The sequence below is a fragment of the Epinephelus fuscoguttatus genome, linkage group LG11 (genome assembly GCF_011397635.1).
Source record: "Epinephelus fuscoguttatus linkage group LG11, E.fuscoguttatus.final_Chr_v1".
Classification (NCBI taxonomy): Eukaryota; Metazoa; Chordata; class Actinopteri; order Perciformes; family Serranidae; genus Epinephelus; species Epinephelus fuscoguttatus.
The window spans coordinates 31,336,191-31,348,906 of NC_064762.1; the positions used below are offsets into that span (position 1 = coordinate 31,336,191).

At 40.3% G+C, this 12,716-nt stretch overlaps 2 protein-coding genes across 2 annotated transcripts in view; both read left to right on the forward strand.

The window, feature by feature from the left end:
• Positions 1–5,501, forward strand: part of cnksr3 (cnksr family member 3) — a 52,230-nt gene extending 46,729 nt beyond the window's left edge. The window contains exons 18-22 of the mRNA XM_049590991.1: positions 2,202–2,257; positions 2,454–2,545; positions 2,623–2,878; positions 4,035–4,207; positions 4,723–5,501. Coding sequence (XP_049446948.1) covers positions 2,202–2,257; positions 2,454–2,545; positions 2,623–2,878; positions 4,035–4,207; positions 4,723–4,902 — 757 coding nt within the window. The 3' untranslated portion in view covers positions 4,903–5,501. The remainder of the gene's footprint in view (positions 1–2,201; positions 2,258–2,453; positions 2,546–2,622; positions 2,879–4,034; positions 4,208–4,722) is intronic.
• A 2,164-nt stretch (positions 5,502–7,665) lies between these two features.
• LOC125896928 (serine/threonine-protein kinase D3-like) overlaps positions 7,666–12,716 on the forward strand; it is a 61,237-nt gene continuing 56,186 nt past the window's right edge. Inside the window, exons 1-3 of the mRNA XM_049589910.1 lie at positions 7,666–7,734; positions 8,671–9,056; positions 10,458–11,049. Of these exons, the coding sequence (XP_049445867.1) occupies positions 10,750–11,049 (300 nt within the window). The 5' untranslated portion in view covers positions 7,666–7,734; positions 8,671–9,056; positions 10,458–10,749. The remainder of the gene's footprint in view (positions 7,735–8,670; positions 9,057–10,457; positions 11,050–12,716) is intronic.

A 12,716-nucleotide genomic window follows, 5' to 3' on the forward strand; every position in this document is an offset into this window, starting at 1 on the left:
AAAATTCTATGTGTCTGTAGTACCACAACTGGCCATTGGAACAAATTGGCAGCAAGTCCGAGTAGGTCCAGCTCTTTTAACACATCCATGGTGCTGATTAGCTAGTTGGACTGGTGACATCCTGACTTCACTGTTCATTCATGGAGCTAAAAATGTAAAGCTTGTCCTAATGGTGGCACCAGAGGAAAGGTCTTGGGTTCATACTCTGGACTGAAAATGTCCCGGAAATCTGCCCGTTAAATATTTCTTGTGTACAAGTGCTAGGTTTTTGGCAGTTGATGTTGGTAGAAGAAGGGTCAGGGGTCACCAGATTTACTCTCACTGAGGACCAGACATCTATGGACATAGGCGCCTGAGCAATGGAGCAAGTGGAGCGCATGCATCCCCATTATTCAGTTAAGGGGAGAAACGTTATGGTTTTGCTCCCCCACTTTTTGTCTTTTTAAGAATAAAATTATTGTCATAAAATCCTCACAGTCAGGTCATAATATTTAAGCAGCCTATATGAATAATATGTTTAGTATTTACAACAACTGAAAAAAAACAAGTAGCAAGAAAAAATGACATGTTTTTTGGACCACGCTTTGAGGTGGCTGATGACACAGCTGATCGACTGATGGGAACAACACAGTGCGAAAGGCAAACAAACAGCTTTTTCTCACAGCACCAGTGTCTGAATTAACAAACAAATGCTCAGCAAGCGGAAAGTAACTTCTTTGTTTTAGTTTCAGTTTTAGGCAGGAGTTATTTATAAATAGGAGGACACATTGTTCCCTTTCATTATCACCAGGGGCAGATTTAGTGATCTGGGGGCCTGGGGCCCAAGGCAAATTCTATCTTGCTTTATTTTCACCCTTTACTGGGAATATCTGTAGGCTGTTGGCTGTGGTAAAAGAAGTACTCAAAACTTCTTTCTTAAGTAAAACCTTTAATAGCGGATGGTTAAAGTCAAAGACCTGCAGCCAGGAGAGATAGTATCAGCGCAATGTATTCAAATTTGTTCAAAGCAGAGCTTCTAACTCTTATGTAATGCTGGATTGTTTGATGAATTATAAAGTATCATATTTTAATTGTTATATTTTGTGTGTGAAAATCTGATTCTGCAACAAATTAACAATGGCACAATGTTTTCCTCTTAAGTACAAGTATACAGTTGCTTTTTTTAAAAGGTGCTTTGGGGACCTTTTGTAAGTTATTTTGGGGCACAGTGAGTTAGAATAGTGACATCATCTAATATTTTCCATATCTAAACATGATAAACTATAACTGTTAACAGGGGATAGTTATGAATATTCTCATTTTTCTCATACAGGTTAAATAAGAGGTGCAGGTTTACTCCAAGAGTTGATTTCACAGTTGGGTCAAGACCTAAACTCCTAAAGTCCTTTTTAAACAAACTGAACTCAGTCCTCTTAACGTGTACCAAAAAGTGGACCAACAGAAAAGGGACTCAGTTGTTTTTGTGATGCCACTTCATTTCAAAGATGACTCAGTCCTCTTCCTGTTCACACTATAGCTTTCGCATGGCACTGTGGTGCAGTTATGATGGCCCCTCATTTTCCTATGAACTTAGAACTGGAGTATAACCTGAGTGTTTCTGTGCTCTAGACTGCTGCTGTTTGATGTATTCTACATTCCACATCTGTATGTGCAGTATCTTCTGTGGACCAAACTACTCCTCGTCCTGCGCCCTTACAAGCGTTACAGGCCGACGTGGTTTCATCTGTTTTCTCAAGTGTCCCAGGGTAATAGCATGCGGTCTAGAGGGCAAAGAGCAAAGCGAACCTGGAGCTTTGTGTTCACAAGGCACAGGTTAAGTGAGCCGCACTGCAGACTTGAAGCAAACCGAATGAGTTCAGTTCATTTCAGAACGCATGCACAAAAAATGCTGAGTCACCACTCTGAGTCCATTTAGATTCCAATTTTGTTGAGATATCAACACAGTTATCTTTACAACGTCTTTACAATAACTTTCTGGGATCAATCCTCAGAGGACCATGAACATCAACAGCAAATGTCTCGTCAGTCAAACAGTTGTTGAGATATTTGTGCTCTTGACATATGATCACTTTGAGCAGTTCCTCTTTCTCCTCTAATCTCTTCTCATATGCTTGCCTACTTCTTGTTTTAAGCAGTGGTGTGAAAACGATGAGTCACTGCTGTTATTAATATATCTTTAAAGTCAGTGTGTCTGTCTGCAGATGGATCAGTAAGCTGTCAGAGGCGGCCGAGCTGTGTGAAATGATCAACACTGAAGGTCAGACAGAAGATATAACAATTATCAATTCACATAATGAACACATGTTTTAACACAAATCCTCCCACTTCTACAGCTAAATAAACTCTTAAAAACCCTCTTGGTTCAGCTGGAAAATGCATCGTCACAGAGCTGAAAACAGAGCTGTTTTTCTGACGCCTCTCTATTTTTGTTCCCTCTTTCTGTCTGTGTGCAGAGTGCTACAGCGAGGACAGCGATCAGGACGGTGACGAGTGTGTGTTGACCTGTTCTTTAAACTCTGAGCAGGAAACCGCTGATTCTGCAAATGTGAGTAACAAATTGTGAAGTGACAATTGATCAAGTCCTCCACACAGTCTGTTATAAACTCACTGTCCTTCTCACAGGGGGATGTTCTTCAGCCTCTCTGTGAGTCTTCACCCTCTGCCTCAGTTCCACCCACTATAACGGACGCTGAAAGCAGGAGAAGAAGCACCTCAGAGGTTGCAGCTTTGAGTAGAAACAGAAGACAAAGAAGAGGGCCCTCAGAAGGTGGTGAGCACCTGTCCTGGCTGGATCTCCCCGGGCCTGATGGAGCTGGTAGAGAGGCGTCCCTCCCTGTGCTGCAAGTCACAAAAGAAACAGAAGAGGAGGTTGTCCATGGTAATTTTACTTTTGTAAAACATCTGAGTACTGCTTCGACCACAGATGTGTTTGAAAAGCTTTTAAAGCCTGCAGTGTCTCCAAAGGGAGCAGTGTGAAGTCTGACAAATGTCCTCGAGTGATGTCACTTGGGTCTGAAGACTACAGGTTTGAAAAGTGGAACAATCTGGAGGTGTAGAGGTAGAAAGGGGGGATCTTACTAAACCCCTGTAACTCATTGCATCTCTGCTGCAGGCTAGTGTTGTGTCGTTCGCGAACGAATCGTTCAAAAGAGCGAATCTGTTGAGTGAACATACTGAACGGAATCACTTCCGGAACTGATTCATTCATGTCTCAGTTCAGTTGGGCTAGCAGTGAGCGTGCAGGCCGGGATTGGAACTGCCGATTCAGTCCGTGTGAACAATGAATCACTCACAAGTCACCAGGCAGCCAGGGTGCAGGGATGGACTGCCTACCGCGTGACGAATCACTCAGTGAACGAATCACTCAGTGAACGACGTAATCCCGATCCCTGAGTGATTCAAATCATTTCCTCTCAGCAATACACTTTCATAGGGACCGTTTTCTCCAAGCTAACGGCTAGTGTAGCCAGGAGTCAAGCCACATAAACACAATCACACACCTCCCCACTGTTTTAACAGACTCAGTTTCCAGATAAACAAACTTAAAACGTTAGGCTGGCCAGTAATGAGACTCACCAATGCAGGGCAGACGCAGCAGCAGCAGCTCAGCCGCGTATCAGTTCAGTGAGTCAGACGATGCAGTAAACAGTCAGGGCTCCTCCCCCCAAGCACTGAACGATTCAGTGAACGAATCTTTTGAATGAATCTTTTTAATGAACTGATCCTAGTGATTCAGTAGCATCTAAAGAACTGCTTTGCTCATCACTACTGCAGGCTGGAGCCTCCAGGACACATTAGCTGCTAGCATAGCATAGCATAGCACACCCAAACAGTCAGGAGTTGAGTTGCATTGTGGGTAATGTAAGCACTAGGTTTTGACAAGACAAAAGAATGTATGGGATACAAAAGAGACGATATCTCTGGTTCTGCTGTTTTTTAATTGTCCATCAATGAGTCGAACAATGCTATAAACAGTGGTAAATGGTAAATCAGCGAAGCACCTTTTAAAGTTACTGAGCTCTTTCTTTTTGCAGAGAAGCCACCCGATGAGATGGAGAGTCTCTACAACCACCTGAAGGCAGCCAGCTTGTCCCCAACTGGACAGTCCAGTCAGAGGGACTTCAGAGCGTCCTTCATCAGACGATGTCAGAACGAAAAGCTCAACGAAAAGCTTCACCTGCTCCGGATCCTCCGCAGCACGCTGAAGGTGAGTCAGGGGTGGTGGTGAAAGAAGTACTCAGAGTTTTACCTGAGTAAAACTAAATCATACCCCAGGGTTGAAATAGTCCTGAGCTTAAAATGTTAGTAAAACACAGAAGTATTATCAGCAAAATGTACTTAAGTATCAAAAGTCAGAGTACTCATTATGCATTTTTAAGGTGTTATATTATTTTTGGATATTATTGTTCCTTTTACGGAGTATCTGGTGTTGTATTTCATCAATGTGGAGCCGGTTTTAGTTGTACTTTGTAAACTACTGAGTAGATTAGTAGACAGATGTAAAAGCATATCTTTTTTATAATGGAAAAAGCTGCCAAATAAATGTAGTGGAGTACAACGCACAATATTTCCCTCTGAGATGTAGTAGAGTAGAAATATAAAGTAACAGAAAATTAAAATACTCAAGTAAAGCACATGTATGTTGAGACTGTACTTAAGTAAATGTGTGATCAGAAGATCATTAAGGTCATTGTATGTCTGTACAAACTCTCCATTGTTTAGGCCAAAGAGTCGGAGCTGCTGGCGGTGGAGCAGATCCTGACCGACCCCACACTCACGGCATCCACCTACAGGAAGTGGAGGACCTCTAACCCCGTCCTGCTGCAGGAGATCGCTCACCGCTACCAGGCAGCAGGTGGCACTGCAGAGCTGAAGCCTCAGGCCGCTGTCACGCCAAGTTAAACACTGCTTTACACGAGTGTTTTCAGGTTTTCCTTCAAGTCACATGTGTGACATGGAGCAGGTGACTGCAGGTGACTGTGGTGGAGCTCACTGGGTGCCGAAAATGTCGCAAGTAACTGTTTATGTTTTCACTGTAATGTGATTTCCATCCAGACGGCTGTAGCAGAAAGCACATTTATGAGTACTGCGCTTAAGTACAATGTTACGTACTTGTACTCGAGTATTTCCAAGTTATGCTACTTTACACTTCTACTCCACTACAGTTTGGAGGCAAATATTGTACCTTTACTTTGCTATATTTATTTGATATATGACTCCGTAAAATAAGTACTTTTACTTTTGTACTCTAAGTATATTTTGATGCTAATACTTTTGTCTTTTTAAGTATGAGTTTGAATGCAGGACTTTTAATTATAAGAGTATTTCTACACTGTAATATTGATACTTCTACTTAAATAAATGACATGAGTGCTTATTTCCACACCATCTGTCTGGGAAAACAGTTATGTAAATGAGTCTTGATAAAAGTACAGCAGCAGTATTTTATAAGTTCACAATGACACCTATTGTATTAACGTTTATTAAAAGTTTGTTCTGTTTGCTTTCTTAACATCTTTTCACCAAATGATCGGGATCTCCAGCAAATTAAAAGATATCCTGACATGATGAAGTACTGAAGCTGTTTAAGTCGACATGAATCCATCACAGCTGATCTGTAGAGAAACATCGCCCTCCTTTGACTCTAATCAGTAAAACCTTGTCCCATAAACAGATGGTACGGTAGCTAACATTTATAAACAAATGTTTAACTGCTTTATTTCTAATAGTATAATGAAAATGTGGAAGAACGTGCAATAAAAACTACATTAGCATAAAAACCCTTGAATTATTAAGAATGATTTATAATCTTGACTTTTGCAAGAAAATAAGAGCAATTGGTTCATTGTGTCTGACTTTATTAGCATTTTAACGTCTCTCCTTCCCCCGTGTGAGTCCTGCATACGTGAGACATTTTGTTCTCGCCCTCACCCTGAAAACATTAACAGCCAAATCTCTCAGCCTCAGGATTCCTGTTGCAGCAGGGTTGAACCACAGTAACCCACCCTCAGTATTTACCCTGAGCGGGCTGCAGCGCTGCTCTGGACAATAGATGCAGATAAAGGTGCCTGAGACTGGAACAATATATATTATTATTATTGTTATTATACACACAGCAGCTCAGGAAAAGGTCTGTTGGAGTTACTGCAGCTGAAAAGTCTGAAAGCACTTTGGATAATAAAAACTCAAAGTCTAGTGTAGAAAGTTTACCTTAAAAGGATTCAGTTACCCAAGTTAAACAATTGCACTCTCAATAAAATGTTCATTTCTATCATTATATTAGAGGAATTAAAACAGTGTATTTATTGTTAACCAAGTTTAATGTTTGTGTGTCTTTTAATGTTACTTTTTGCAGTATAGTGAAATACTATACTTTTTATATAGGCCTATTAAAAAATAATGTTGTTTATTTACATTTTGCCATACCCAAAATTCAGTGTTGGAGAGCTACTAAGTGCTTTACTTAAGTAGAGATTGAAGATACTTGTACTGTACATGAGTATATATGCTACATTACTACATTTCCGAGACAAATGTTGTACTTTTTACTACATTTACTTAATGACTTTATTCTTCGTTATTCTTTAATACAAAATAATCAACTACAAATTTTGATATACTCTTATAGATTAAATTACCAAGCAGTAAAGTAATTAAAATTAGCCCCACTTTTACAAGATGCACCAATAATTATAATCCAGTTATGTAATATATTCTAAAATCAGCCATTCTTCACACAGACTTTTAAAACCCTACTTTAAATATTATAATGCTAATACTTTACTTAAGTAAAATGTAAATGCATGACTTTTACTTGTATCACAATATGTCTACACAGGTTTGTAAAAGTTCAGACATGTCATTTGAGTTGCAGTTTGGGTAATGGAGTATTTCCACCAGAAGAGGGCGCCACAGAATCATTAGCTGAAATTCAACGGCAGGGACCAGACAAAGATTGTGTGTAGTGGAAAGATGACTCACTCTTCATGTGAATGTCTCGTGCTGTTTAATAGTACAACACTGCCCAAACAATGGTATCATCATTCCTGCTATTTCTGCTATTCTAGTGTTAGTTAAAAGGACAACTTCGGTATTTTTCAACCTGGGCTCTATTTCTCCATGTGTATATGTGCATATGATTCATGGGTACCACGTGTTCTAAAATTGGTTCAGTATTGAGCCGCCAAAGAGCTAAAACGGTAATGGGGGCAAATGTGTCCCGTATAAAAGTGCTTTTTTTCGCCACTGACCAGTTCAGATCACCAGTGCTACCTCTGTAAATAGCGTATGGTAGCGGCCCTGGGGCAGTGGTGACTGTGAATGAGTGGAGTCAGCTGTCAGTCAGTGTTGGAGCAGAAAGGCGGAAGTTGTCCCCGCTCAGTATTGTAAATGAGTCTGTGTGTGTGAAGTGTGTGTTTTTTCGCCACTGACCGGTTCAGTTTGCCAGTGCTATCTCTGTAAATAGCATGCTAACTTAGCCTTTCCCTTACCTCTGGGCTGTGTGATGTCACGAGCTTTGCTCTACTGTGTCTGTAGCTCTCTCTACTCGTGGGACAGCCGTTTTCTTGAGGAAGAGGTGTTTCGGGATTGGATCTTCTCTTCTTCGGCTGGCAGTAGTCACCTTGGGAGAAGTGAGCACTGCAGACCTGATGGTCTGTAAGGCGCAGTGTCTGGAGAGGAGTGTTAGCATCCATTTGTAGCACAACTAGCCACAGCTTCAGCTGTAGAGCCCAGGTTGAAACATACTGAAGCTGTCCTTTAACTTTTTTAAGCATTTGTCATCTTAATTAGCCTTCATCTGTGTTAGCTGACATTACGCTAACCCACAAACCCACATTCCAGTCAAAGTGCTAGCATCCATTTTAAAAACAAACAAAAAAACAAACAAACAAGGGAAGAATAAAATCAAATAAAACAAAATAAAACATATTTTTAAATATTTAACAGTCTTCAAAGGTATTTCAGGAATCCCAGAAGACTAGAGTGCCCCAAGGGTGATGTTTTTTCCATAGGTCAACGCCTAAATTAGCATCGCACTGGTTCCCTCATTTAAAAGCCTATGGGATTTGGATTTTGGAGTCTTGCTGAAAATAAGCTCTGTGGCAAACAAATGTTTAAGATAATTTCATGTTTTGTTCTTTTATTGCTACTATCTCTGTTTAGATTAGAGAGAAGTTAACTCATAACTTGTGATAGGCTAAAGGTTACAAAGGTTTTTATTTTGAAGCTGACTATGTTTTAATCTAATCTATCTAATATCAGAGTTTGAGGTTTCTGCAAATAACTTCAAAGACGCTGTGAAGACTATCTAGCTCTGACTTGGGGCTAGTGTTAGCTGACTATTAGCTAAGTGTTAGCTTGCATTAGCTGACCATTAGCTTGCATTAGCTGTGGCCCAGGAAACTATAAAAGCATAATATAATATAATATAATATAATATAATATAATATAATATATTATAATATAATATAATATAATATAATATAATATAGTTACCTTGGCCGTGACTTGAACATAACCTACTGATAGCTAGCTAAACTGACATTCAAGCAAAAAAGTTGAGTTGAAACTTGTTCATAATATTTAATTTCTTTATTGTTTCGTAAAACAGGAGCCAATAATAATTCCTGGTCGATTTCATACACATATTTTATTTCCGTTTGGTTTCAGAGACTTGGGTTTTCCGGTTTCTGGAAACTCGGTCAGAGTGAGAGCTCTGCCTGCCGCTGCTCCTCCCCGGTGTGAGGGCAGTTTGTTGTGAGCTCGTCGCTCTGATAATCAGATCCGCATGAAGCTGGAGCTGCTCGGTTTGGGTCCTCTCTGTGTGTCCGGAGGGAAGTTTGGAAAGAAACGAGACAAGAAGAAAAACTCTGACGGTTAAACCTTCCTACTTTACTCCCCCCCCCCCCTGACCCGGTGGACCGAGTACAGCGGACAAGAACCGGGACTGTGTCGGTTAAACTGAGCCGTGTAGCGGTGCGAGCTGGAGTTTAACACACATTTTCCCTCTCCGTTTGTTCGCCGATGGAAGCGGAAAAACCGCCCTGTTCTCTGAGGTAAAACTTAATTCAGCTCTACTCTGTTGTTTTAACATCTCACCACAATGAAAGAAAATATAAATGTGAAAATTATTATTGTTATTATTGTTGTTGTTAATATAATTTGGTTGCATTTGTTGCTCCTATTGAAAACAAAAGTGTCATGGAGACACATGAATAACCTTACAACAATGAAGCGTTAAGTGTGAAGTAAAGGTCACGGGGTTTAAAAGTTGCATTTATGTTCATTTTATACAATCAAATACATATTAATGTGTGTTATTGAATTAATATTTCAAAATTTCCTTCACACTTGTTGCACTATATATCATTTTCACTGTACAAAAATGTAATTAAATTAAAATATCCAGTTCCACGTGGTCCAGGTGAGCTCACACTAGCTTTATTTCTCTATATTTTGGTAATTTTGGTTGACCTGGGGTTTTTAGTTTGTTTTGCAGCAGTTTCACAAACTAACTATAATGTTGTGGAATAAAGTCTGCACGCTGTACATAAGCGTAAAGCCTTCACATCTGAGTCATTATATTAACAAATACAGTTTAATTATTATCTGTGTACAATGCACATATTGTATACACTTCTTACTTAAAGCATTTGCACACTTCCTCTTATTTGTTTCAAACACTTTATGTCTCTTTAAACTTTTAAAAACAGCCTTTATTTTACATTTATTTTACATATTTTAGTGTGATTTTTTTATTTTCAATTTTCTATTTGTGGCTTAACTTTATTTTTAGCAGCACTGGCTTTTTCTTTGTCTCACTTTGCTCATTATTTTGCACCTTAACAGTAAGGAAAAGTCTTTGTAACCCTACTTAGCAAAAAACATGATGCAGATTTTTTGGCATAATACCTATTATGATATGTGACACTATTTCAGTATGATGCTATGATGGGATATAGTTCTTGCAGTAACCTAGAAGCGAAAGCCTATGTTAAATTTAACCTAAAAAAGCTAGAGCACAATTGATGCTGGATTTTGGACATTGCCATTGATGATTTTTAAGGTTCAGTTGTATTGAACTTTTGCAGTCAGGCATTCATTCAACAAAGATCTAAAGGTGTTTTAAACTGAGGTGAGGCTGGGTGGTATTCTGATATTAATCTTGACAATATTCATGATATTTCCATGAGTTTTTAATGATCTTACTACACTCCATGGCATTTTTTTAACCCCTAACAATGTGTCCAGAGGGATCTTTTGTGTTGGTGAATTAATTGAGAGTGTATGTATTGTTTTTATCTTATTATTTTAAAAGTTAATACAGGAATGCCAAACTACTTTGTGTTAAAGGAAAGAGACAGTAATAACACTCTTAATAATTGCAGCATTTTTAGATAGGGAGAGTTAAAACAATGGGAATAATTCATTAGTGTGTCGTCTTTTATTTTCAACAGATGCTGCCAGTGAAACTACTGCGCTATCAACAGTGTCACCCAGCCGGAGGCCTGAGGATTTAAAATTAAACTTCCCAGGATCCTGAGCTTTCACACCACAGATTTTTCAGTTTGTTTCTAACTCAGAGATGCCCGTCAGTGAGAGGAAACCTTTCTCATTGGATTTTAGTGGTGAGAAATGTGAGAGAGGGCAGAAAACGCTAGGCTGACGAACAAACAAAAGCGTTTTTTGGATGTCGTTCACCTTCACTGCCTTTCTCCTGCCCGGACAACGTCACAGATAGCAGAGCCAATGTCGGCCGACAATAGCCCGCCCCCGCCTCTGGCTTCGCCGCGGTCTTTCCCCGTCCTCCCTCAGCACGCTGCCCCGCCCACCCCGTCGCCGTCCCCGAGCCCACCGGCCACCCTTTGCAGCCGGCTGTCCAACGGCAGCCAGACTGCCCCCAGCCCCACAAACTCGCGAGGATCCTCCATCCATGGAGTCTCCTTCTTGCTTCAGATCGGACTCACCAGGGAGACAGTCACCCTGGATCCTGGAGACCACTCGCTGTCTGCTGTCCGGGAGCTCGTCTGCTCCATCGTGGATCAGAAGGTACATTTAACACATTTTATTTACTGGTCCTCTGATCTCTGATGTCACGAGAAAATAGTTTGGGTGTGCTATGATTTAGCAATGAGATTTCCTTTTCGTGCTACAAAAAAATACTCTAAAAGTTTGAGAAGAAAGTGGTTCTTGACGTGGTGACGTGGTGACAAGTTGTAGGTGTGTTGGTAAACAACTGCAGCTAGCGAGCTAACTGCTAACAGGCTAGCCAGCTGGGAGTATGTCATTGCCGGTCAGTCACAGTCAGCTCTCTAAGCTGCTGTCTGTTTTCTCTTTAATGAGACATTTACTTCCTCTTAGGCATTTTATTTTCAGGATTATACATCATTTATTTGATAAAGCTACTGAAGGGGGAAAAATACTTTTTATATCGGACCCTAATGTGACAGGAAGTTCACACAGTTTACTATAAGGATGTACTGATGCGTTCAGGTCTTAAATAATGGCTGTAGCCACCATGACATCACCCATAGGTTTGCGGACTCCTATTTTGAAGCCTCAGTTTTGGCATTTTGGCCATTGCCTTCTTGGATTTTTCGGAGCCAGAAGTGACCATATTTGGGTGAGAGGGTGGAGCTGTAGAGAGGTGAGGGTGGTTGAGTGCATGGATGTATTAAGAGATGTGGATACAACATTGAAGGCAAGACTCCATTCATTCCGATGAAAGTTGCACAATTGCGCAACGACACAAAAAAGCTTTGTTTCTATGGTATTAAATTACCTGGATAATCGGTGCTGCTTTTGCATCATTGGGCCCATAGAGTTAGTACACTAGAGACTCCTGCTGGTCGAGCTGGCTACTTCCGGCTTACTGCTCTGTTAACTTTAACGGGGATGAAATGATTTGATCTTGGGGCTCTTGTAGTAGTCCCCAATGTTATCGGACCGAATAGATCAAATCCTGACAGTGGAACAAGTTAACTCGCAGGGGTTGTATCCACTGATTTACAGAAGTCTGTTTCCCAGTGAAAGTCTATGGAGAAAAGTCTTCTTGGCCCCATGGCATCACATGAAGGACCCAGAAGTAGTAATTCCAAGTTTGGCCACTACGAAAAGTAGCTGCCTTGAATTAACTGAGGTGACACCTAGCAGATAGTCTGTCACTCAAAGTGGCCATGCCCTTAATTATGCGTAACTTTAAGCCTTGATAACATTTTAAAGGGTGAGTTATATAAAAACGTACCACCTGTATAAGTGTCATGAATGTTGAAATAAGCTATAGAGCCCAAACTGTTTTTGTATCAGGCTGTAAACATGTTTAATTCAGCTGTACAGTTGGGCATTTTAACATGGGGCTCTCTGAGGATTGACTGGCTTTTGGAGCCAGCCTCAAGTGGCCATTCATGGAACTGCAGTTTTGGGACTTCCACATTGGCTTTGTTTTTCAGCCCGGAGGTTGCCGCTTGGGTGCGATACAGCTAGAGCTAGAATATCTTTCTTCATTTTGTCAGACTTGTCAAGACAGCTTATTATTGCTGAACATCACAAATTTGTGTCAAAATTTCCCCAAATAAAACCTGTGATGTGAAAAATTTGTGCAGCTTTACTTTCACTGATTGATACCTTCAGAATGAATTAGTTTTGCCACTTTAAATGGAAGACTGTCTGGGCCTTAGCTACCACAACACATCACAAATTTGTTGTTTTATTTGTAA